At 45.0% G+C, this 26,787-nt stretch overlaps 1 protein-coding gene across 1 annotated transcript in view; it reads right to left on the bottom strand.

Annotated features, from left to right (window-relative positions):
• TMC2 (transmembrane channel like 2) overlaps window positions 1–26,787 on the bottom strand; it is a 69,937-nt gene extending 43,150 nt beyond the window's left edge. Inside the window, exons 1-5 of the mRNA XM_047770350.1 lie at window positions 26,679–26,787; window positions 26,048–26,095; window positions 13,865–14,183; window positions 10,147–10,299; window positions 2,237–2,327 (exon numbers count right to left, since the gene is read on the bottom strand). Of these exons, the coding sequence (XP_047626306.1) occupies window positions 2,237–2,327; window positions 10,147–10,299; window positions 13,865–14,183; window positions 26,048–26,095; window positions 26,679–26,712 (645 nt within the window). The 5' untranslated portion in view covers window positions 26,713–26,787. The remainder of the gene's footprint in view (window positions 1–2,236; window positions 2,328–10,146; window positions 10,300–13,864; window positions 14,184–26,047; window positions 26,096–26,678) is intronic.

Here is a 26,787-nt window from a genome sequence, read left to right as displayed (position 1 = left end):
TTTTCTGTTAAAACATATGAAAATCTTGGAGTTCCCATTGTGGCGCAGTGGTTAACGAATCCGACTAGGAACCATGAGGTTGCGGGTTCCGCCCCTGGCCTCGATCAGCGGGTTAAGGATCTGGCGTTGCCTTGAGCTGTGGTGTGGTTTGCAGACTTGGCTCGGATCCTGCGTTGCTGTGGCTCTGGCGTAGGCCGGTGGCTACAGCTCCGATTCGACCCCTAGCCTGGGAATCTCCGTATGCCGAGGAAGCGGCCCTAGAAAAGGCAAAAAGACAAAAAAAAAAGGAAATCTTATGAAACTAGAACTAAAAGGATAATTTATTAGTGTGAGAAAGAAAATCTATTTCAAGGCAGCGGCTCCCATCAACTTAATGTGAAACACCAGAGTTGTGCTCATTACAGTGATGGAAAAGCAAAGACATCTATGATCAGCATCATCAGTTAAAATTGTTCTGGGATTGCTAACCTGCACATTAGGATAGGAATGATTCAGAAGAACTAAGGAAAACATATTTATATAAATAACCAGAGAAAATGATTAGAACTAATACGGGAGGACAACAAGGGAAGCAGAAGGAAAAAATTAATATGCGGTTTTCCCACAAACCAGCAATATCTAGTTATTCAATAAATGGAAAAATTCTTCCATTCACAAAAACAACCCAAACATAAATTTTGTAGAAATAACATATAATATGGAAAATACCTGTATGAAGAAAATAACAGGAGTTCCTGTCGTGACGCAGTGGTTAACAAATCTGACTAGGAACCATGAGGTTGCAGGTTCGATCCCTGGCCTTGCTCAGTGGGTTAAGGATCTGGCATTGCTGTGAGCTGTGGTGTAGGTCGCAGACAAGGCTCGGATTCCGCGTTGCTGTGGCTCTGGTGTAGGCCAGTGGCTACAGCTCCGATTAGACCTCTAGCCTGGGAACCTCCATATGCCTCGGGAAGGGGCCCTAGAAAAGGCAAAAAGACAAAAACCAAACAAACAGTCAAACAAACAAAAAAACAAACTTTGCTGAAGGATGTAAAAATAAGGCTTGAGAAATGTATGGTATTCTTAGATGTAAAGACTAAATATTGCATAAATAAATTTTCCCAAATTAAATCAAGGGTTTTTGAAAATTTCCAATTAAAATCTCAGTGGGCTATACTGGAACTCAGCAAAGAAATTAAAAAATAATGCAGGAGTTCCCGTTTTGGTGTAGCAGAAATGAATCTGACTAGGAACCACGATTTTGGGGGTTCGATCCCTGGCCTTGCTCAGTGGGTTGAGGATCTGGTTATAGCTCTGATTAGATCCCTTGCCTGGGAACCTCCATATGCTGTGGGTGTGGCCCTAAAAAGACAGAAGACAAAAATAAATAAATAAATAAATACTAAAAAATAATGCATATGCAGTAGTTCCTTGGTGGCCTAGAGGGTTAAGGATCTGGTGTTGTTACAGTTCACTGCTGTGGGGTGGGTTTGATCTCTGTCCTGGGAACTTCCAAATGCCATGGTTGTGGCCAAAAAAATGCCTATGGAAAAAAAGAATACAAACAAAACAAAACAAAATGCATGTGGAAACACAGGCAAGACTGGCCAAGACATTTTGGAGAAACAAAGGTAAAAAAAAAAAAGCCCTGTGAGGCATCAGAATTAATCAATATCTGAAATGATGAGTTCAAATAAACGCTCCAAAAAAGTCCCTATATAACAATTAAGTGAATGAAAATGATAGCTTTTCAAATCAGTAGGTAAAGGAAAGCTACTTCAATAAGTTCCACATTAAATATCCAATCAGAGTACATTACCGTAGCCTGAAGCAGAAGCCAAGACTATAATATAACTCAACAAAGCAGAGCTGCCCCTGACACCCCGTTGATACCACTCTTTATCTCCTGTGAGACCTGGTTACACCATGACCCTTCCGGGTCTCCACCAAATCAAAGATGAATCTTGATTTGGGAGTTTGGCAAATAAGACCTGAGTGGACTTATTAACTGTCTGAGTTTCGTTCTTCAGAGGGAAAAAGTCTCAAGGTTACTGAAACTCCCACAGAGACGTTGAGAGAAATGGACAGGATACATCTGGTTTCCATTCCTGGATAAATCGGGATGGTTGACGGGACCTCACGCTCAGGATTATGGGGAATCTGGACACAAACGGTGAAGCTGGGCAGGCACCTGCCATGGTCACCCAGATGCAGGAGCAAAGTCCTTCCACAGGTTTGCAGCCTCTGCACCACACACCTTAGCCATCAGCATCCTATAGGCGTAGAGTCGCTTGCCTTTCCCCTTTCCCAAGGCTCCTTCATACTTCTCCACAAATTCTTGGGCTTCCCTGGTTAGTGGGGGAGAAAAGGCAGGGATTCAATTAACACCCAAGAGAAAGAAATCTTAACTATAAGGGTGTATATGTGGCTGAAAGGCTTCAGCATTTTATTTTTTCATTTTTAAAATTATAGTTGATTTACTCTCTTGTGCCAGTTCCTGCTGTATAACAAGACTTAAATGTTTTATATTCTTGGCTAGAATATAAATTCCATGAAGGCTGGGCATTTTTCTCTGTTTTGTCCACTGAAGTTGCTCGAATACCAAGAATTGGTGCATAGTAGGCAAGTGAAGGCAGAATGCTGGGTCCCATGACCTTTGCCCCCTGGTGGTACGCTTGCAAACAGCAAAAGGGACTTTTCCGATGTAATTATGATGAATGACTTTAGGAGTTCCCATCATGGCTCAGTGCTAACAACCCAACTGGGATCCATGGGGACACAGGTTTGATCCTGAGTTAAGGATCTGGCGTTGCCATGAGCTGTGGTGTAGGTCAAAGATGCACTTCAGATCTGGCTTTGCTGTGGCTGGGGCATAGGCTGGCAGCTGCAGTTCCGATACGACCTCTAGCCTGGGAACTTCCATGTGCTGCAGGTATGGCCCTAAACAGAGAGAAAAAGAAATTAATGACTTTATTATTATCATTTGCTTTTTAGGGCCACACCCACAGCATATGGAAGTTCCTAGGCTAGGGGTCGAATTGAAACTGTAGATGCCAGCCTACACCTCAGTCATAGCAACTCAGGATCCCAGCCGAGTCTGCGACCTACACCACAGTTCAAGGGAATGCCAGATCCTTAACCCATTGAGAGAGGTCAGGGATTGAACCTGCGTCCTCAGAGATACTGGTCAGGTTCATTACCACTGAGCCACAACAAGACCTCAAAGATTATTGACTTTGAAATGGGGAGATTTTCCTGGATATTTGGATCATTGTAATCACATAAGCCCTTAAAAAAGAAGAGGAAGCAGAAGAGTCTGAAAGAGATGTGGCCAAAGGGGTAATCAGGGAAATTAGAAGAAAGAGAATTCTCCACCCTCTGTTGCTGGGGCCCCTCTGGAAGATGCCACATGGAAAGCAAGAGAAGAAAACTAACTCTGTCAAAAGCCAGTAAGCCTGGAAGATGACCTCAAGTCCCAGGTGGGAGGGAATTGTAGCCCTGCCAATACCTTGATTTTATTCTGGTGAGACCCTGAGCAGAGAAACCAGCCAGCATGGTTGAATCTGACTAGTATCCATGAGGATGTAGGTTCGATCCCCGGCCTCGCTCAGTAGGTTAAGGATCTGGCGTTGCCATAAGCTGTGGTGTAGGTCAAAGACGGGGCTCAGATCCCACGTTGCTGTGGTTGTGGGGTAGGCTGGCAACTGCAGCTCCAATTCGACCCCTAGTCTGGGAACCTCCATATGCCCTAGGTACGGTCCTAAAAAGCAAAAAAAAAAAAAAAAAAAAAAAAGATTTGTGGAGCGCATGAACACTGGATGGGTCAGTGAACATCCAGGGAAGAGGGGATGAGAAACACATAGACGAGTATGTCTATTAAACATCCTGGATGGGGTTCTGGAGCTGGTGAAAGCTAGATGCTAAGAATGGATTGCTAAATATTTAGGAACTTGGGCAACCCCTTGTTAAACTGTTGGTAGTTTGAACTTGGCCATGGAGGGAGTATAGAAATCAGCAAGTGCCCCAAATTGGGCTTCCCCCTCCCACCCCCACCCCCACCATCAACCAGTGTATCAGCAACCACTGCATAGACCCACTCAAGCAGATCAAGAATGAAGTCCATCTCAGGGTAGATGGAAGAAGACCCGTGGAGCTGTGTGTCTGGCCACCCTTGTTACACCTCCTCTGCTGGCCTCACAATACCTACACCACCTCCAAAGTATAGGTGCAGGCAATTGATACCTATCAACGTCATATTCTAACCTGGGGTTAAACCCAAGGCTGGTGCTATTAGGATGTTTCAAGGATGTCCCAGTGTTAATGAAGTCAACTGTCTAGCTCTTGAGTCCAGGGTTAAAAGCTGGGCTGTGTGGGATTAAGCCATCTTAATGGGATCAGCCTCCATCTCTCCCCTAAGCAGGACATGTCCTGGCAGTGAGTTATCCATGATTAAAAACTCCAAGGCACCTAAGCATGTTTTCATGAAATCTATATTTTTCATTTAGCACTTAAAGAATTTTGTCTCCTTCGTTTATCCTCCAGGGTTTCTGATGAGAGATTTGCTGTCATTCTAATTGTTTTTCCTCTATAGTAATGCATTGTTTCTCTCTGACTGCTTATAAGTATTCAGAAGTTTGACCATGATGTGTATTGACATGGATGATTTTGGATTTATCCTATTTGGGTTTTGTTTAGCTTCTTGAATCTGTAAGTTTTGCAAGAAATTTTCAGTCATTATAACTTTGAAGACTTTTTCAGCCCCACCCTCTTTCTCCTCTTCTTCAGATGCTCCCTTTTTTTCTTTCAAATCTAGGACAAGAGGTTTGGAGGCGACACTAACGTTAGATCATTGATTATAGCCCTACATGTCCCTGAGGCTCTGTTCACTTTTCTCTCGACTGTTTTCTCTCTGGGTATTTTGTCTTGTTCTACCTACACCTTCACTGATTCTCTACTCTGTTTCCTCCATTTTGTTGTTGAACCTATTCATTAAGTTTTTAAAAAAAAATTTTAGTTACTATATTTTTACTATCAAAATTTTAGGTTGTTCTTCTTTATATCTTCCTTTCATTTTCTGAGACTTTTTATTTCTTCATTTGTTCTGTGTGTTCATAATTGCTCACTGAAACATTTTTTATGATGGTTTCTTTAAAAGCTTTGTCAGATAATTCTAACATCTACGTCATCTGGATGTTAGCCTCGTTTATCCTTCAGTTTGGATCTTCCTGGTTCTTGGTATGACAAGTGAGTTTTTCAAGTGAATTCTGGATATTTGACATATTATGTTATGAGGCCCTGGATCTTATTTAAACCTTATGTTTAGCAGGCCTCCTCTGACACTGCTCCTACAGGTGAAGGAGGATGCTGCCTGGTTACCTGTAGGTGGAAGTCTAGATTATTCACTTGGCCTCCTTTGAGACCTGGGACTGGGCCAGAGCTCCTTTTACTGCTGAGCAAGGATAGGCATTCAGGCTCCTACCAAGCTGCCACTCATATCATTTTGGCTCAAAGGGACACCTTATTACTGCCAGGTGGTGGTGAATGTCCAGACTCCCCATGTGGCCTCCCCGGACATCATGGGGAGAAGGAGGCCTCCTTACTATCCAATGGGGATGAAAGTCTCTGCTCCCATTCGGCCTTCTCTGATACCTAGTGGAGGAACGGGGGGCACAATGTTATAAGGCCTGGCAGGAAAGGAAATGAAGGCCTTACTACCTGACTTTTGCTGCTAGGGTGGGGCTAGGGCTGCTCTTTTGTTTGTGGTGGTAGACTGGAGTGGGGTTGCTACAGTCTACAAGTTTTTTGTCTTGTAAGGCTGTCCCTTTCTTGATCCTTGGTCCTTACAGACTTTTCTAGACATGTTTTTTTTTTTAATCTGTGTCTGTTGGTGTTTCACAGCTGCCAGCTTCTCCAATATCCACTCCAGATGCCCAGGCCAAAAGGAAACCTAGAACCCAATGCCCTGTCATTCATTTGGCCCTTTGGTCTTTGGCCAGTCTGCCCTCTTCTCCCCAGCTTCCGGAATCTCTTACATTTGCTTTACATTCATCCAGGGTTTTAGGGGTACTCAGTGGGAAGACTGGAGATGTGTGTCTCCCCCATCTTCTTGGAAGTGGAATTCTTCAGGGCTCTCTGAAGAGAGCAAGCACTTTGGGGAATTTTCTAACACATCAAGTTTCTGACAGAGCTGAGGGACTTGCTTGATTGATTCTATGATTAAAGCAAACATCCCTGACTCATGGGAGCTAGAAGCTCTTTCGCCCACATCACAGCCTGCCTTGTGTCATTATTCACGATGCATATGAATCATGTCTTCGCTGATGCATCTTTGTTCCCCATCCTCATCGCTCAGGGTTCAGCCAAGGGTCTGGCACAAAAAATGTTCAAGCTTTAGTCATAGCAATAACTACTACTTATTAATTGCATATTATATGCTGGGTACTTAAATATTTAGAATTTGTCAGAACAGCTCTGCAAGGGAAATATTGTTATTCCTACTTTACAAATAAGGGATGTGAGGCTCAGAGAGGCTAGGGGAAGGAAGTCAGCCTGAGGGGAATTGAATAGTCTGCCAAAGCCACCCAGATATAATAGGGGTGAATGCAGGCATGCCCCCATTCCCTGCTGTCACTCTTTATGGCTTGCTATCCTTCTTTGATTGTCTGCAACAACTAGGCTGAGGTCAGCCAGCTGTCTGAGTGGTCTGGAGACTGGGGGTCCCTATATCATTGCTTCTAAAAAAGATGTAGTCTGGGGGTGCTACCTGCAGATCTGCAGTTGAAGACTTTACTGCCACAAGAAGTCATACAGGAGGCAAAGGGGCATATTCTAGAATGTCTAGTAATTCTGGAGAGGCAATTATAATTTAAGAGTGCAGATTCTGGAGGTTCCCCTTGTGGTGCAGCAGAAACGAATCTGAATAGGAACCATGAGGTTGTGGGTTTGATCCCTGGCCTCGCCCAGGGGGTTAGGGATCCAGTGTTCCTGCGAGCTGTGGTGTAGGTCGCAGACACAGCTTGGATCTGATGTGGCTGTGGCTGTGGCTGTGGCATAGGCACATGGGAACCTCCATATGCTGTGGGTGTGACCCTAACTAGACAGGAAAAAAAAAAAAAAAGAGTGAAGGTTCTGGAACGAGAATTCCAGAATTCAAATTCTGACCAGGCCACTTAACTCACTATGTGACCTTGGACAAATTACTAGATTGCTCTATGTCTCAATTTGCTCATCAGTGAAATGGGGGTAATAACAATCGTACCCACATCACAGGGTGATTATGAGGGTTAAATGAGTTTTTGCACATATAGCACCCAGAACAACGCCTGGCACCTGGGGAGCACTCAGCAAATGCTGGCAATCTATGAAAAAAAGAAAGAATATTAAAAGATGAATAAGACACAGCTCTGCAAACCAGAGCCTCAGTCAAGTGTGGGACAGTGCCATGGGGATCAAGAGGCAGTAACTAACTCAGCCTGAAGGCAGGGAGGGGCGATGGGGACTTCCCTGCAGAGGGGACCTGTGGCCTGAGTCACCTGTGGCATGGTGCTAGTTGGGTGGGCTGGCCGAGGCACTGCTGGAGTAGAGACCCAGAGGCAGAGAGCCTGGGACTTGAGTCTCTGTTAAGGAGTCCTGCAAGAGGGAAGAGGAAGGAGGGAGGCCTGGAGTGCAGAGATGACCATTTGTCAGGGAGAGCTGCTCCAGTGAAAGAGACAAGAATCTTTGCAGCTTCTCAGGCCTTAGCCCCTTCCCATCCCCACCGAGAGCAGGATATGCCCCGCAGGCCTGGAGGAGATGAAGCCTTCTTGGGCAGCTGAATAGCCCTCAGGGATTTTCATGCTCCCTGAGACTTCCAGTCAGCTGGAGATCTCATTTCCATAAGCATCGAGCTTGCTCTTTTTCCGCTGTTAATAAAAGATGTGTTCCCATGATACCTGAGTGGGGGCAAGGTTCTGTTAGAGTGACAGATGGAAGGAGAAAGAACTTGGCCCTGGGGGAGCAGGGAGAAGAGACTCAGAAAAAGGGAGCTGGGAAGGCAGACAGCCCACTGCCTGAAGCTGTACCTACTGCCCCCAGCTGTCACCAGCAGCCACCTGTGATGACTTAAATTTAAATAAATTAAAAATTCAGGAGTTCTCTTTGTGGCACAGCAGAGACAAATCTGACTAGGAACCATGTGGTTGCAGGTTCGATCCCTGGCCTTGCTCAGTGGGTTAAGGATCCGGCGTTGCCATCCGGTGTCAGATCTAGCGTTGCTGTGGCTGTGGTGTAGGCTGGTGGCTGTAGCTCCAATTAGATCCCTAGCCTGGGAAACTCCATATGCCGCAGGTGCAGACCTAAAAAAGGAAAAAAAAAAATTCAGTATCTCAGTTGCACGAACTGCTTTTAAAGTGCTTGCTAGCTACATGTGACTGGTGGCTACTAGTGTAGATTTAGAACATTTCCATAATTCCAGAAAGTTGGTCAGCAATGTCCTGGAGGCCCTGAAGGGGAGGCGTTTCTTCCTGCCGCCACTTGAAGACAACATAGTAGTTTGCAGGGCAGCTCTGTCTACCAGACACCTTGTCAGAGACTGCAGCCTGTTTGGGAAGCCAGCATCTCTGCTGTGCCTCCTGGGCACAGACAGGCTGAATGTGGAGATATGGCTGCCAAATTTGTTCCATGTGATAAAGGGTAAGGTGTTTGACTTGAGCAATGAGGAAACTGTGAGAGGAGCCACAGAAAATGGCTTTTTACAGAAGGGAGTGTCATCCCAACCCTGCGGCAGGAAGACTGAGGTGGGACTTGGAGCAAGATGGTAATATTGGCTGAGATTTTTAAAGTATAAACATCCTGCTTTTATCTCAAAACTGTAGCAGACACTCAAGAGCTAGAAAATGCATTGATGTGCCAGCCTGTCATGTGGAAATGAGAAAAGCTGCTGAGCTGAACATAGGGGTTAAGGGCAGGGACACAGGGGCCAGACAATATTCATGGAGCATCACTGCAAGCCTGGCCCTGTGTTAGGCATTGGGGACAGGAGTGTAGCTAAGTCAGACCCTCCCCTTGGGAGTTCCCATCCTGGCTCAGTGGTTAACGAATCTGACTAGGAACCATGAGGTTGCAGGTTTGATCCCTGGTCTTGCTCAGTGGGTTAAGGATCCAGGGTTGCCGTTGAAATGGAGTTTTAACTAAAGAACAACCCCCCTTGGCTAAGAAGGCAGCTACAAGCCTTTCCAGCTGTGCTCATCACTATACCACCCTTCTTGTAATAATGTAACAACTGTGTGCCCTCTGTCCAAGCCAGCAGCCCTGCTAATCAGGTACCCAGCATTGCTTATCAGTTCTGCTTTTGTAACCTTGCTCGCTCAGTTTCTTAGGGAGGAACACTGTCTGCTTGGGGATGGGGGAGGTCCGGGATGCTTACATGGGAAAATCCAGACCTTGTAGTGTATAAAAGTTACTGACAACAAAGACCTGGTGCTCAGACTCTGGAGGTGACTCCTCTGAGCCCGCACCGGTGCTGAATAAACCTTGCTTTTCCATATCTCCGAGTGCTGTTTGTCTCCTTCCGTTGCCATGGTTTTTGTGGTTTCCGCAACACCGTGAGCTGTGGTGTAGGCAGATGCGGCTTGGATCCCGCGTTGCTGTGGCTCTGGTGTAGGCCAGCGGTTACAGTTCCGATTAGACCCCTAGCCTGGGAATCTCCATATGCCACGGGAGCGGCCCTAGAAAGGCAAAAAGACAAAAAAAAAAAGAGAGAGAGAGACACCCTCCCCTGGCTCTTTGCACTGTAAGTGTGAGTATGTGACACAGGGAGGTTCTGGTGCTTAAGGCACACAAAAGAGGTCTCAATTTGTCAAGATCTGGAGTCATAGAACGACCTCCCCAAGGAAGGCATGTCTGTTTGGTTGTGAGGGGGGCACAGAAGCCACCAGATGAGGTGGGGCGTGGGACAGAAGGGGTGGGCGTGGCCAGAGTGCAACCATCCCCCATGTCTCCTGCTAGGTCCTGCTTGGTGCCAACAATTGGCCCTTGATGGCCAGTCGTGGCTCTAAGGGCACCCTTTCTCTGTGCTGTGCTTGTGCTGGGGGCCGGGGACCAAAACAGGGTGGGAGGGTGAGTCTCCCTTGAAAGATGCTCCCATGGGAGCTGAGCCTTCGGGCTGGGGAGAGGCCCAGCTCTGCTCACCTGAGCTCCCTCAGTTTCCTCGCCATGGGCCAGGGCTTGCTCCGCATGGTAGCAATAAGCTTCTTCTTGTCTTCCACCTGCTCCAGAATCCGGGCCAGTTCCTCCTCAGACAGAGACTCCCCATCAGAGGCGCCGGAGGCCAAGGAGGACGACCTGGAGCAGAGGAGGGGTGGTGTAGAGGAGAGTGAGGAGGAGGTGAGGCCGGGCGGGTGCTCGGTGGAACGCAGGGAGTCCACAGCAAGACACTCCCAGCTCTGACCACAAGCCTGCTCTGCTCAGAACCTCTGCAACTCCCATCACCTGGTAGAGGAGGCCCCTACTCTGTCCTGTAGCCCAGGGCACCACTAGGGCTGTCCCTTCAAACTTCATCTCTCTGAGTCCTCCTCACACAGTAAACCCTCCCGCAGGAATGCCCAACAGAAATATAATGTGAGCCACGTATTGCAATTTTTAATTTTCTAGTAGCCATATTAAAATATTAAAAAGTTATGGGTAGGAGTTCCCGTTGTGGCACAGTGGAAATGAATCTGACTAGCATCCATGAGGTTGCAGCTTCCATCCCTGGCCTCAATCAGCGGGTTAAGGATCCGGCGTTGCCATGAGCTGTGGTGTCAGTCGCAGACACGGCTTGGATCCTGCATTGCTGCGGCTGTGGTGTAGGCCAGTGGCTACACCTCCAGTTTGACCCCTAGCCTGAGAACCTCCATATGCCGCGGGTGCAGCCCTAAAAAGACAAAAAAAGAAAAAAAAAAAGGCAGGAGTAAAATTCACTTTAGTAATTTCATTGCATTTCATTTAATTCAATACATTAAAAATTGTAATTTTAACATGTAATCAATGTAAAAAGTATTAATGAGACATTTTATATTCCTTTTGTACTGTCTTCAAAATCTGGTGTTCATCTTGTACTCCCTGTGGGTGATAATTCAGACATGAAATTTTCATTGAACATATTTAATCTGTATTTGGATTTCATAAGATTTAGTTGAAAGAGTAAGATTCATATATCCAAGTTGTTTTAGACATACCTAAAAGTTTTCTCAAAAATGAATCAATTAACAGAATGTCATTTTCCTTCGACTTTCATGTCTGCATTGACAAATTAGTCTTTTTTTCCCAGAAGAAATGCTTTGATTTCAACATTAAGTCAACTTCAAAACTATATCTGGGTGTTCCCTTGTGGTGCAGCGGGTTAAGGATCAGGCATTGTCACAGCTGTAGCTTGGATCACTGCTGTGGCAAAGGTTCGATCCCTGGCCCAGAAACTTCTACATGCTGTGGGCAGGGCCAAAAACAAAACCCTCACAAACAAACAAAAATGAATAACCAAAACTACATCTGTCTGTCCAAGTTAAGAAAACTCATTAACTCTTGTGTTTACTCAGTGGTATTGACAGCAAATTAAAATTAAATTGAATTAAACATTCAGTTCCTCAGTCACACCAACCACATCTCAAATGCCCAGCGTGTGGCTAATGGCCATTGTATTGGCCAGCAGAGCTGCATGGAACTTCCAGCTGGAGGGTGTGGTGACCATGGGCTCAGCTGCCACAAAATCCAAATTCTTGTCAGTGCTGCTCACAGCCTCCTTCACTCATAAAAACAGTGAGGTGGCAGCAGCTGACAGGGGGTGGGAAGGGGCCGGAGAAGGGACCTGCCTGGGCAGCCTTCTTAATGCTTTACAAGTGGAAACATCAGGATGTGGGCTTGGGTTGATGGCAGGTTTTAGAGCCCATTTTGCAGCAGCCTCTGTAAGTTTAGTTTGTAAGCAAGTTCTAAGGAGCAAAGACAGGTCAGAGGAGGGAGATGGAAAGGAGGGGGGCAATAGCCTTTGAATTCTGGAAAGCTTATCTCGCAGGGACTTTGGCCACACCACGTGATCTCTGCCTTTGAGTCTTTGCACAAGGTGTTCCCTCAGCCTGGGAGCACAGGCACTCAATCACTGCTTGTTCAAACCCCACTCGAGTTTCAAAGCCTCATGGAAATGCTTACCTTCTCCGGGGAGGAGCCCTAATGCCTCAGCCCCCAGCAACACCCTTTTCATCAGACTTCTTTATGTATTTATCCTTTTATGTCCCCATGGCATATGGAAATTCTGGGGCCAGGGATCAAATCCAAGTTGCATCTGTGACCTCTGCCACAGCTGCAGCAACATGGATCATTAACCCATTGTGTCACAGCGGGAACTCTTCTTTTGTATACATACTGCTTTCTGCCTTGTCTAATGATGGCTGATGCCTATGTCTTAGCTCCCCTGCTAGACTGTCAACTTCTGAGGAATAGGACAGGGCATTTTCATCTCTCTCTGCCCTGCCAGGCACTCAGCCGAACATGGTACAAATGAGTACTTACTTGTATCCCTTACTTTGTGTCCACCATCCAGACAGGATAGGACAGCCCCCCTCTAATGGTCAGAACATTCCCAGGCACGTCAATGATGCATTCAAGTTCTCTCTAAGTTGCTAAGGATACCATGCATCTTTTGCTCTGTTAGCTCATGTCTAAGGACAACCAGGCTAGATAAAAACCCTATACCAAGACAGGAATGGCTGGCATGGGTGATGGAAGAAACCAGTGGCCCCTTTTGAGGGCCTCAGTTTCCCCTCTGTAAAGCTGGTAGTGTACAGTGGAACACTAAGTGAAGATGTGGGCAAAGAGGGTTTGTTAGAAACCAGTGGGAGGATGGGAGTTCCTGTCATGGCGCAGTGGTTAACGAATCCGACTAGGAACCATGAGGTTGTGGGTTCGATCCCTGCCTTGCTCAGTGGGTTAAGGATCCAGTGTTGCCGTGAGCTGTAGTGTAGGTCGCAGACACGGCTTGGATCCTGCATTGCTGTGGCTCTGGTGCAGGCCAGCGGCTACAGCTCCGATTAGACCCCTAGCCTGGGAACCTCCCTATGCTGCAGGAAGCAGCCCTAGAAGAGGCAAAAAGACAAAAAAAAAAAAAGAAAAGAAAAGAAAAAAAAGAAACTGGTGGGAGGAGCATCAGCTCTTCACCATAATCCTGCTGTCTCCACCTGTTTCAAAAGCCTCCGTCCATTATCAATGGGGATGCGTAAAATATCCTGAGAAGTGAGGCAACATAAAATGAAAAAGCGAAACAAAAAGGAGATGTCCCATCAAAACTGGTAGCAAAGAATGAAACTAAAGATCCCAACTTGCTGATTTCATAAACTGGCTCTATCCACAAACCCACTTGTGCCAACGGTGATGAACAAAAGTAAACCTCTAAACCTCAAACCTCCAAATCCTAGAATTTCAGGGCTAGTAGAACCCTTGAAGGTCTTCTAGCTCAGTGCCACATCTCACAGAGGAGGACGCATGTCAGATTGGGAGGATGGCGTGCCTGAGCCCTCCCTGATTCCTTAATCCAGTTTTGTTAATTTCTCTCAGCCTCTCTTTAAGAGCTGTGGTGAGTCACAAGCTGAAATTCAGGAGAACTGGGATCTTGTTGCATCCTGCCACCATGTCACCTCCCTGCTCAGAGCTTCCACTTGCACCTGAGCTACCTGAGGAGTTTGAGTCAAGAGTGCCCATCTGGGATGGCTGTGATCCTCATCCCGGTTCTGCCCCAGACTGAGATCTGGGCAGGGGTAAAGAGATGCAGGGGGAAGGGGGTGCCCATTCACCAGGGGGGGGGATACCTGGGCTTCATCAAGGGAGTGAGCAGGGTTGAAAGGAGAGGGAGAGGGCAGATTGAAACGCGTCTGAAACACACCTGTGTTTCTTCAGCTGCTTCCACATCTCCTCCTTCCTCGGCACCTCCTTTTCCCTCTTTGGGGGTGCTCTCTGCTCCCTGAAGGAAGCTTTTCTGTCCCTATTCCTCTTCCCTCCACTGGTCTTCTCCGCTGAGCTTCGCTCCCGTTCCCCCAGCTGCTTGTGGTGCCCCCTGTGCTCTGCTGGCTTCCTCTGGGGAGATCCCGGCTTGGGGCTGCCCCCAGCCCGCTCCTTCTGGCCAGTCTGTGCTCCCCGCCTGCTTGGCACATGCTCGGCTTTGTAAGTCCGCTTTCTTGAAGGTCTCCTCCCAGACCTGTCACCTGCAGGGGCAGAGAATGAACAGTTATGGCGCCAAGGGCTTCAATGCCAGGAAAGCACCCACAACTGTGAGAAACCGGATGTCCAAGATGCTTCCCAGAGCTTATTGGTTCCAAAGGCCCCCTCTTTCAGACAGAGTCTCTGGTGTGGGATGGGAGTTCAGGTCTCCCTCCTCTGACTCCCTGGCACCCCTACACTCTCCCCTAAACCTCAGGTAGAGTACACTGATCATAGTCAAATAAAGAATCAGTAGAATCAGTAGAGTGGAAGGTATGTCACTAGAAATTTCCCAAACTGAAAAGCAAAGAGAAAATAGGCTAAAAAAGATAGACTGGAATATCCCAAGAACTGTGAGACAATTGCAAAATGTGTAACATAGTAATAGGAATACCAGAAGGAGAAGAAAGAAAGAAAGAAAGGAGGAAGGAAGGAAGGAAGGAAGGAAAGAAAGAAAGAAAGAAAGAAAGAAAGAAAGAAAGAAAGAAAGAAAGAAAAATATTTGAAGTAATAATGGCTGCAAATTGTCCAAAATTAATGACAACCACCAAACCACAGATCCAGGAGGCTCAGAGAACACCAAGCAGGACAAATACCAAAAACTCTCCACCTAGCATATCCTATTCAAACTATAGAGAATCAAAGACAAAGAGAAAACACTGGAAGAAGCCAGGGGGGTGGAAGAAGAAAAAACTTCATTTTACCTAAAGAGAAACAAGCATAAAAATTATATTAGAGTTCTCTTTGGAAACTACACAAGCAAGAAGAGATTGAAGTGGAATATTTAGAGTGCTAAAAAGGAAAAAAAAAAACAAAACAAAACCCACAGCTTAGAACTTTGTAGCCAGCAAATTTATCCTTCCAACATGAAGGAGAAATACAGACTTTCTTAGACAAACAAACATTGAGTAGATTTGCCTTGCAAGAAACGCTAAGTTCTTCAGAGAGAAAGAAAATAATGAAGGTTAGAAACTTGGTACATTGAAAAAAAGAGCTTTTAGGAAGGAGTAAACAAAGAGCATATGAAATATTTTATTATTCTTATTCTTAATCTAACAGATAAGAGTTTGTTTAAAATAATAATAGCAAAAATTTATTGGATGCTTATAGTTAATGGATAAGTGAAATAAATGACACCAGTGTTAAACAGATGGGAAGGAGGAGTTGGGAACTCTCTGTCATAAAACACCTGTACTCCCCATGAAGAGGTATAACGTTATTTGAAAGTGGACTTAGTTGTAAATGTATATTGCAAACTCTAGTGCAACCACTAAAAAAGTGAAAAAAGAATAAAATTGATATACTAAAAAAGAAGAGAAACTGAAATCATATAAAATGCTGAATCAAAACCACAGAACACAGAAGAATAAGAATAGGGACAAAAAACAAGAGAAATGAATAGGAAACAGCAACAAAATGGTGGATAGGAATCCAACTATAAATTTAAATGAAAATAAAACATCAAAATTTGTGGGATGCAAAAAAAGGAGTGCTTAGAGAGAAACTAGAGTGTTGAATGCATACATCAGAAGAGACAAATCAATAATATAAGCTTCCATCAATGAAACTAGAAGAGCAAATTATATCCAAAGAAAGTAGAAGAAAAGAAATAGTGAAAATTAGAATGGAGAGCAATGAAATTTAAAACAGGAAAATGATGGAGAAAATATGAAACCACAAGCTGTTTTTTTTTAAATGATCAATAATATTGATAAAACTGTAGCCAGGAAAACCAAGGAAAAAATTGAGAAGACACAAATTACTAACATCAGAAATGAGAGTAGTCATCACTATTGATCACATGATCATTAAAAATACAATATAAGAATATTATGAAAAAACTTGATGCTTATAAATTTGATAGCTTGGATGAAACATTAATTCCTAGAATGACACTATTTACCAAAACTCACCCAAGAAAAAGTAGCTAATCTGAGTAGGCCTATATCTATTTAAGAAACTGAATCAATAATTAATAATTAAAAAAAAACAAACAAAAAACCCCAAAGCAGGCCCAGATGGCTTCACTAATGAATTGTACCAAATGTTTAAAGAAGAAATATAATTTATTTTCAATGTCTCCCATAAAATTTCTATTAAGGAATACTTCCCAACTCATTTTATAAAGCTTGCATTACCCTAATACCAAAACTAAAAAAAACATTACACAGAAGGAAAAGTACAGATCAGCAACTTTCATCAACACATATGTGAACATCCTCAAACAATGGCAAATCGAATCCAACAATGTATAAAAAGAATTAACAGGAAGTTTCTGTTGTGGCTCAGCGGTAACAAACCCGACTAGTATCCATGAGGATGTGAGTTCAATCCCTGGCCTCTCTCAGTGGGTTAAGGATCCAGCATTGCCTTGAGTTGTGGCATAGGTTGCAGATGCAGCTTGGATCCAGTGTCGCTGTGGCTACGGCATAGGCCAGCAGCTGTAGCTCCAATTCAACACCTAGTCAAGAAACTTCCTTATGCTGCAGGTGCAGATCTAAAAAGAAAAAAAAAAATTACATATCACAACAAAAGTGGGATTTATTCCCTAATGAAAGACGGATTCAATATTATAATATCAATTAATGCAATACATCATATCAACATGCTAATGAAGAAACATAATATGATTATATCAATAGATTCAGAAAAAGCATTTGAAAAAATACAACACCCATTCATAATTAAACCACTCAGCAAACTGAAAATACATGGGAACTTCTTCAACCTGATAAAGAACTTCTAGGAGTTCCTGTAGCGGCACAGTGGTTAATGAATCCGACTAGGAACCATGAGGTTGCGGGTTCGGTCCCTGCCCTTGCTCAGTGGGTTAACGATCCGGCATTGCCGTGAGCTGTGGCGTAGGTTGCAGACGTGGCTGGGATCCCGTGTTGCTGTGGCTCTGGTGTAGGCCAGCAGCTATAGCTCCAATTAGACCCCTAGCCTGGGAACCTCCATATGCAGCAGGAAGTGGCCCTAGAAAAGGCCAAAAGACAAAAAAAAAAAAAAAAGAATTTCTATAAGAATTTCTATAAAAAACCTACAGCTAACATCACACTTAATGGTGAGAAACTATGTACCTTCCTCCTAAGATCAGGAATAAGATGTGGGTAGTCCCTCTTACCTATTCAACGTTGTACTGGAAGTCCTAGCTAATGCAAGAACACAAAAACAAGAAATAAAAAGTACACTTATTGAGAAGGAAGAAATAAAACTGTCTTTGTTTACAGATTACATTACCATTTACGTAGAAAATCTCAAAGACTGCACAAAAACTCTCCTACAACTAATAAGTGATTATAGCAAGGCTGCAGAATATAAAGCTAATGTGCAAAAGTCCTACATGCCAACAATAAGCAAATATAAATTGAAATTAAAAACATCATTTATATTAGTATTAAAAAATGAAATATGTAGGTATAAATCTAACAAATTATGTAAGATCTATATGAGGAAAACTACAAAACTCTGATGAGGAAGTTTGCTTGTCTGTTAAGAATCCAGTGTTGCTGCAGCTGTGGTGAAGGTCACAATCACAGCATGGGTTTGATCACTGGCCCAGGAAATTCCATGCACCATGGGAGCAGCCAAAAAACCCCCCAAAAAACAAAACCAAAAAAACCTCCAAACAATCAAAACTCTGATGAAAGGGAGTTCCCACTGTGGCTCGGTGGTAATGAACCCTACTTGTATCCATGAGGAGGTGGGTTCGATCCCTGGGCCTACTCAGTGGGTTAAGGATCTGATGTTGCTGTGAGCTGTGGTGTAGGTAGAAGATGTGGCTGGGATTTGGCATTGCTGTGGCTGTGGTGTAGGATGGATGGCAGTTCCCTAGCTTGGGAACTTCCATATGCTCCAGGTGTAGCCTTGAAAGAGCAAAATGAGATAAAACAAAACAAAAAATAAACAAACAAAAAACTCTGATGACAGAAATCAAAGAACTAAATAAATGAAGAGCTATTCTATGTTCATAGATAAGAAGAATCAATATTATTAAGTATCAATTCTTCCCAATTTCATCTATAGATTTAACACAGTCCCAATCAAAATCTCAGTGAGTTATTTTGTCAATTTTAATAAACTTATTTTATACTTTATATGGAATAGCGAAAGATCCAGAATAGCCAGCATAATATTGAATGAGAAGAACAAAGTTGAAAGATTGACACTACCTAACTTTAAGATACTCTAAAGCCACAATAACAAGACAGTGTGATATCAGTGAAAGAATAGACAAATAAATCAATGGTCAGAATAGAAGGCCCAGAAATAGACTCACACAAATATAGCCAACTTATCTTTGACAAAGGAGAAAAGGCAATTTAATGGAGAGAGTATTTTCAACAAATGGTGCTGGAACAATTGATATCATATCACATGACACCCCCCCCCCAAATCTAGACACAGACTTCATACCTTTCACAAAAATAAACTCAAAATGGGTCATAGATCTAAATGCAAAATGCAAAACCATAAAATTCCTGTAAGATAACATAAAAGTAAACCTAAGTGATCTTAGGTTTTCAAAGGCTTTTTGGATAAAACACCTAAAGCAGGATCTGTGAAAGAAAAATTTGATAAGATGGACTTTATTACAATTTAAAAGTTCCGTTCTTGAAAAGACACTGTTAGGAAAATGAAAATAGAAGCCACAGACTGAAAGAAAATGTGTTACAAAACACATACTTAAAGAATTTGTACCCAGATATACAAAGAACTATTAAAAGTGAACAATAAGGGAAAAAAATCTTAATTTAAAACATGGACAAAAGATCTAAACAGATATCGAACCAAAGAAAGTATACAGATGGGAGATAAGCATATGAAAAGGCGTTCACATCATATGTTATCAGAGAACCGTGAAGTAAAACAAGAAGATACTGCTACAGGTACTGGAATGACTAAAATCCAACAGGCTAACAGCTCCAAATGCTGGGGAGGATGTGGAGCAACAGCAACTCTCATTTATCGCCAAAAGGAATGCGAAATGGTACAGCCACTTTGACACAGTTTGGCAGTTGCTTATAACACTCAACGTAAGTTTACCCTTCGATTCAGCAATTGCACTCTTAGGTGTTTACCCCAATGAATGGAAAACTTAGGTTCCCACAAAAACTTGCACAAAATGTTTTACATCAGCTTACTTATAATTTCCCCAAATTGGAAGCCTCCAAGATGTCCTTCAGTGAGGGACTGCATAAACAAACCGTGGTGTATTCATAAAATGGAATACGTGTCAGTGTCCAAATGAAATGAGCTATCGAGCATGAAAAGAGTTGGAGGAACCTTAAATTCATATGCCTGGCTGAAAGAAGACATTCCGAAAAGGCTACATTCTCTATGTTTGCAACTATATTACATTCTGGAAAAGGCAAAACTGGGGAGATGATAACAGATCAGTGGTTTCCAGGAGGGCAGGGGGAGAGGAAGAGAAGTGACTAGGTGTAGCATAGGGCATTTTTAGGGTACACTATTTTGTATGATATTGTAATTAGGCATTTGTTAAAACCCATAGATTTTTCTATACTTGGATAAAAAATTAAAAAAAAAACCTTATAGAATGTACAACACAAAGTGTGAACCCTAATGTAAACTGTAGACTTTACTTAATACTAATGTATTCATATTCTTTCACCAGTTGTAACAAACACACTACATCGGCACAAGATGTTAATAATAGGGAAAGCTGGGGTGAGGGGAGGAAAGATGATTATATATGGGAACTCTGTACCTTCTGTACAAAGTTTCTAGAAATCTAAGAACATTCTAAAAAATAAAGTCCATTTAAAAATGCAATCATTCATCAATGAGAGGCTCCAAGGGACATCACAAGAAGTGTCTTTAAAGATTAAAAGAGCTCTTTTGATGAGTTCTCACTGTGGCTCAGCAGGTTAAGAATCTGATATGGTGTCTATGAGGATACAGGTTTGATCCCTGGTCTTGCTCAGTAGGTTAAGGATCTGGCATTGCCGTGAGCTCTGGTGAAGATCGCAGACCTGGCTTGGATCTGGCGTTGCTGTGGTGTAGGCCAGCAGCTGCAGCTCTGATTTGGCCCCCTAGGCCGGGAACTTCCACATGCTGCAGGTGTGGTCATAAAAAGCAAAAAATAAAAATTAAAAAAAGAAAATAAAAGAGCTCATTTGATTGGCTTATATCAGTAAGTGTTTATATAAACTTAAATATTCCAAAGATCCTAGAAATTAGGTAAACATTTGGCAAATGAACAAATTTATAATGCCTGGTTTAAGAAAAACAAATAGGGAGTTCCCATTGTGGCGCAGTGGTTAATGAATCCGACTAGGAACCATGAGGTTGCAAGTTCGATCCCTGGCCTCCTCAGTGGGTTAAGGATCTGGCGTTGCCGTGAGCTGTGGCACAGATGTGGCCCGGATCTGGCATTGCTGTGGCTGTGGCGTAAGCCAGTGGCTACAGCTCCGATTAGACCCCTAGCCTGGGAACCTCCCTATGCCGCAGGAGCGGTCCAAGAAATGGGGAAAAAAAATTAAATAAATAAAAATTAAAAAAAAAAGAAAAACAAATAGGTCTTTTTCAATTTGTCAGCATTAAATATAATACAAGATTATACTGTTATTCTCCTTAGATATGTTCTTCCCAAACTTATATAGGTCTGTTGATTAAATATGATGGCATTACTTCTACTTACAGTTTAAGTTTATGAAATACCCAAATTTGTGCTTAACTAAATTGATTCATTATTCTGAAAATTTTATGTCAATAGTATTTACGTTTCATAATATTCCAGCTGGAAGATGCGTTTCTAAGATCTATACGTGGAGTTCCCGTCGTGGCGCAGTGGTTAACGAATCCGACTAGGAAGCATGAGGTTGCGGGTTTGGTCCCTGCCCTTGCTCAGTGGGTTAAGGGTCCGGCGTTGCCGTGAGCTGTGGTGTAGGTTGCAGACACGGCTTGGATCCAGCGTTGCTGTGGCTCTGGCGTAGGCCGGTGGCTGCAGCTCCAATTCAACCCCTAGCCTGGGAACCTCCACGTGCCGAGGGAGCGGCCCAAGAAATGGCAAAAAGACAAAAAAAAAAAAAGAAAAAAAAGATCTATACGTATCTGGAAACCTTGTACTGATATTAGGGTGAGTTGCAATCATACAGAACGTAGCCATTTCAGAATGTCTTCTTTCAGTTAAGAATATGAATTTAAGGTTCGACCATGTCTTTTTGTGGCTTGACAGCTCATTTCATTTTAACACAGACAAATACTCCATTGTCTGAATACACCACATATGCAGTCACTCATTGAAAGATATCTTGGTTGCTCCTGATTTTTGGAAATTATAAATAAGCTGATATAAACAGCAACTCTATGGCATTCTGGAAAAGGCAAAACTGTGGAGACAATAAAAGATCAGTGATGAATTACGGTTAGGATGGCTGGAAATACGTCATAAAAAAACTGATGTTTTATGTAAATTGGTGCAACCACTGTGTAAAAGAGTATGGAGATTCCTCAAAAACTAAAAATAGAATTACCATTCGATCCAGCAATCCCACACCTGGGCATCTATCCAGAGAAAACCATGACTCAAAAAGATACATATACTCCAATGTTTTTGTTTTTGTTTTTTGCTTTTTAGAGCCGCACCCGTGGCATAAGGAAATTCCCAGGCTAGAGGTCACATCAGAGCTATAGCTGCTGGCCTATACCGCAATCACAGCAATGCAGGATCTGAGCCTCGTCTGTGACCTATACCACAGCTCAGGGCAACACTGGATCCTTAACCCACTGAGCAAGGCCAGGGATCAAACCTGCATCCTCATGGATACTAGTCGGGTTTGTTTCTGCTGAGCCACAAGGGGAACTCCACATGTATTCCAGCGTTCATTGCAGCACTATATGCAACAGCCAAGACAAGGAAGCAACCTAAATCTCCATTGACAGAAGAGTGGATAAAGAAGATACTCCATATACACAATGGAATATTACTCAGCCATAAAAAGGAATGAAATAATGGCATTTGCAGCAACATGGGTGGACCTAGAAATTATCATGCCAAGTGAAATTAGTCAGACTGAGACACAAAAGTCATATGCTATCGCTTATATGAGGCATTTAAAAAAGGATACACTGAACTTCTCTGCAGAACAGATACTGATGCACAGACTTTGAAAAACTTATGATTTCCAAAGGAGAAAGGTTGGGGGGGGATGGGGTGGGGGTTTGGGATGGAAATGCTGTAAAACTGGGTTGTGATGATTGTTGTACAACTGTAAATGGAATACAATTCATTAAGTTAAAAAAAAAAGAATTGATGTTTACTCTGTGTCTTGAAGGATGAACATAAGTTTGTCAAGAGAAGAAGGGAGTGGAGATAGATGGGTGGTGGTGGTGGTGGTAGCGAGGCAGGGGGATTCTGGGCAGAGGGAACAGGGCTTTGTGGGGCCCCAGTGGAAATGCCGAGAGGTCTGGGCTGTGAGTGATCAGGGTAGAGCTAGGTCTTGGGTCTGATCGGTACTGGAGTGGGGAGCAGGGAGGGCGATGCAAGTCTACAGGGGGCTGGGGGAAGTCTGGAGGGAGAGTGTGATACTGGAGCATCTGCTAGATGCTCTGCATCAAAGGATCATGCTGGCAGCATTGAAGAGGCTGTTGATGGTGGGGACACTGATTCCCAGTCCCTGTGGGGCAGGCTCCATGAGCATCTTTGCTGCAGTTGCTTCACTTGGTGTGAAGGCAAGAGGCATCAAACAAGGATCTGACTCCCCCATTAATGATCTCCCCATCTTTGGGATGTGGTCTCCAGTTGCTATAGTTACTGCAGGGTCTGCTGAGACACCTGGTGTAAACACACTGAAAAGCACTGAGTGTTAGTTACAGACTCAGACGTAGGCGATCGCCTGAGTTTTCACCAATTCCTGCTCTGACCTCTTTTCCTTCTCACCTCCTATGGGAAAGGAGTTTTTGGTAAGACAGTGTAAGAACAAACTTTTCAAATGTAATAACAACTCATCCAAGCTAGGAAGCTGGTCAGTATTTGTCAGAGAAAGACAGATTTGTCCTACAGATGCTCTTGTCTGCGCTCTGCAGGTCTTCATCCAGAAACCCATCTACGCCCACTAAAGACATGACAGCAAGTCCAGGAAAGTGTTTGTCACCACGGCCATGCCCCCAGGGAGAGCTCCAGGATGGAGCTAGGCTCTCAAAGAAGGCAGAGGAGCAGAGGGAGTGGTCAAGGGATTAAGGAGAAAGGTCTCTTGTGGTCAAGACCAGTTCCATGTTGCTTGAAAGGACTGGACAAGAAAGCCAACATAGGTTTGTATCTTCTTCTGATCTGTGCTCATTCAGCTAAGACATGGTTTTCTCTTTGGTAATGAACTGTCTCAGGCATCCTCCTAAGCATCGTAGACCTAACGTGGGGGCTCATATATTTTCCCCAAGCTGTGATTCCTGTTACAATCTCATTTCCCAATTGAAGGAAATGCATGTGGAATGTGGAAAGTGAGACATAATTTGCCTTTCAGTTTTACCCAACCTCTTTTACACGGCAAGCAAGCTGCTGCTTTAGTTTTTCTTTCATAGGCAGTTTTCAATAGCCTCCACGGGATGCATAATTTAGGAGCTAGGAAGGCAGCTGTCAGGTTAGGAAGACCTCCAAGCTCTGAATGCACCGCCTGCACTTATCAGGCCTCCTCCCGTTCATGCAGCTGATGGGAGTCAGAAAATTCAGGGCGAAAAATAGGCTGAAAGGAAAGAGAGGAGCTGGAAGGCCCAATGTGTCTGGCTCACCCACCAGCTCCCAACAGTTAAGCATGTTCACCAAACGATACAAGAGGACGGAGAATTCTGATCCTCCTGTTTAACAAATGGAAAAACAAACTGTAATTTTTTTTTGAGAAACAAACTGTGTTCTCAGACATTTTTTCCCCCTTCTTATGGAACATAAGCAGAAGGAATAGGATTTAGGTCCCTCAGAGGTGACTCCAGAGGAGATTTCGAATTTATGTAATTGGGCTGCTCCGGTTCATTTACTGGATTCCCTTTATTTAACTTCGCTGTGTCTCTTGACCATTTGGGTCCCTGAAGTACAAATTTTGATCCCTTCCTCTTTTCTTTCTTTCTTTCTTTCTTTTTTTTTTTTTTTGTCTTTTTGCCATTTCTTGGGCCACACCCGCGGCATATGGAGGTTCCCAGGCTAGGGGTTGAATTGGAGCTGCAGCCACCGGCCTACACCAGAGCCACAGCAACGTGGGATCTGAGCCGAGTCTGCAACCTACACCACAGCTCACGGCAACGCCGGATCGTTAACCCACTGAGCAAGGGCAGGGACCAAACCCGCAACCTCATGGTTCCTAGTCGGATTCATTAACCACTGAGCCACGACAGGAACTCCTTTTTTCCCCCCCCTTCCTCTTTTCTAGGCAGAAGGGAAAATGGCAAGGTGGGGTTGTGTATGTGGCATATTTCAGTAGAAAAAGGTTTGCATTTTCAGCAAAATGACTTTCTGTTCCAATCCTGCATATATGCCCACAGGAGACCCCAACAAGGCAGCCCGTTCAGCAGGGACACAGGGGGAGCCAGGTGGTGCAGAAGGGACAGTAACCTGGAGGACCACAGGGAAATGGAATGTGGGGGACCAGGCCCCAGCATCCTACATACATGGTGTCACCAAGGGAGCTGACCCTCCTTGAGGACAGGTCCTTGTCCAGTCACCTGGGGCACTGTGCACTTTCTCACCCTTGATCTCATGTCTCTGGAGGGATATGAAGACTGAAAGCGGAGGCAGTGGGGTTGGGAGGAGGGACAGTGATCATGGCACAGCTCTGGGGGCAGGAAGGAGTGTTGAGATGCCAGTGGTGCCTCCTTGGCCCCCACCTCCTTCCTGGAGCCCTGGCTCCTCTGCGCGTCTTGCTCTTGCCCCCTCACCGCCCACCCCACCAAGGGCTCAGACCCCTGGCAATGGAGGAGCAGTGGGTGCAAGAGTCAGGGAGAGGAGGCAGATGGGTGAATCCTGGGGCCAGCTCCTCCAGGTCCCACGTGCCAGTGTGGGGGTCAGGACAAGTCCTTTCCCCTTAGAATGAACTGAGAGCATCTCTCCCAACAGTGCCTGCCTGGGGTGCGAGGAGGAGACTGAACCATAACCAGGAGTTCCTGTTGAGGCTCGGTGGTTAACGAATCTGACTGGCATCCATGAGGGTGCAGGTTCGATCCCTGGCCTTGCTCAGTGGGTTGAGGATCCGGTGTTGCTGTGAGCTATGGCGTAGGTCCCAGACACAGCTTGGATCCTGCATTGCTGTGACTGTGGCGTAATCCAGCAGCTACAGCTCCCACTGGACCCCTAGCCTGGGAATCTCCATATGCCTCAAGTGCAGAAAAAAAGACTGGACTGTAACCTCATGACTCCTGACCTGAAGTGCAGTACGCCCGACTGGTGGGTGTGGGTCCTGCCCTCCTGATGGCGGGGAGGGTCTGCCCCCTGTGACTTCGGTGGCTCTTCAACTCCTGGAGCAGCTTGCCCCCTCTGGGTAAAGCCCTTGCTGGCTCAGGGGAGAGCTGTGTCCACATTCCGGATGGGAAGGTGGCCCACCACCGCTGGCACTTTGTGAAGGGTATGGGTGTGCCCTCTGGAGTCAGGCAGCCTGGGTGTGAGTCCTGGCTCCATCTCCTACCAGCTGCCTGGAACCAGCTCCCTGAGGCTCAGCTCGGTGTCATTAAATCTGGGGCTGGCTCTTGCCCCCTGGGGCTGAAGACATGCCCCCTCTGAGCAGCACTCTGTCCCCTCCCCAGTGAAACTCCCTGCCTGGGGCGGGTTCCTTACATTGAGAGGGAGGGAGAGAAGTGGAGGATGAGACAGAAGGCTGGGTGGGGGGCTGGACTGGGGCTCACCAGGACCCTCACCCCATCTCACCTGTGCCTGGAGAGCCGCTCCTCACCTGCCCCCTCGAGCCACCTGCTGCTGTAAGAGAGGGAACCGGATGAAAGGGATGAAGCCTGACACCTGCAGAGGCCCCTTCCCTGTACCGCTCCATCTCACTGTGGGGACCCTCGGCTGGTTGGTGGCCCCTCAGAGAGAACCAGGCTCCAACTACTTAATTCCACCAGCTCTAGATCCCCCCATGCTGATGTTTCTCTGACACCCTGGAAGGTCATGAGGTCAGAACACCTCTACAATCCCTGCCTCAGACAGACAGACAGACAGAGAAGTCTGTGGAGGGGATTGCTGAAGAAAGGTAACCCTAACCAAGACGGCAGGAGGCTGACAGAGCCAGGCGGGCTCTGATGGCCTCTGGTGCTGTGGTAAGGCTGGCACGGGGTGTTTTCAATCCGCCCACAGCCCTGCAAGGGGCCATGGCCGCCTTCATCTCGTGGATGAGTCAGGGAAGGTTGGATGGTTAACCAGACAGGTTGCTCAGCAAGCAAGTGGCAGGCCCTGCCCTCGAACCTGGGTGCCTGCGCCTCCAAAGATCCCGTCGGCTTCTGTGTCCCCTGCTGCCCAGGAAACCTGTGAGGGGGCCCCGCAGAGAGGAGAATTAACTCACCTTCCTCCCTCCGGCCCTTTAGCGGGTGGCTCATGGTCAGCAGGGCTGGCTGGTCCCCAGGCAGACTCACGAGGCTCGCTCATACACCTGCAGCCTGGAGTGATCTGCT

The sequence above is a fragment of the Phacochoerus africanus genome, chromosome 3, assembly GCF_016906955.1.
Source record: "Phacochoerus africanus isolate WHEZ1 chromosome 3, ROS_Pafr_v1, whole genome shotgun sequence".
Lineage (NCBI taxonomy): Eukaryota > Metazoa > Chordata > Mammalia > Artiodactyla > Suidae > Phacochoerus > Phacochoerus africanus.
This window is presented reverse-complemented; position numbering and strand designations above follow the sequence as displayed.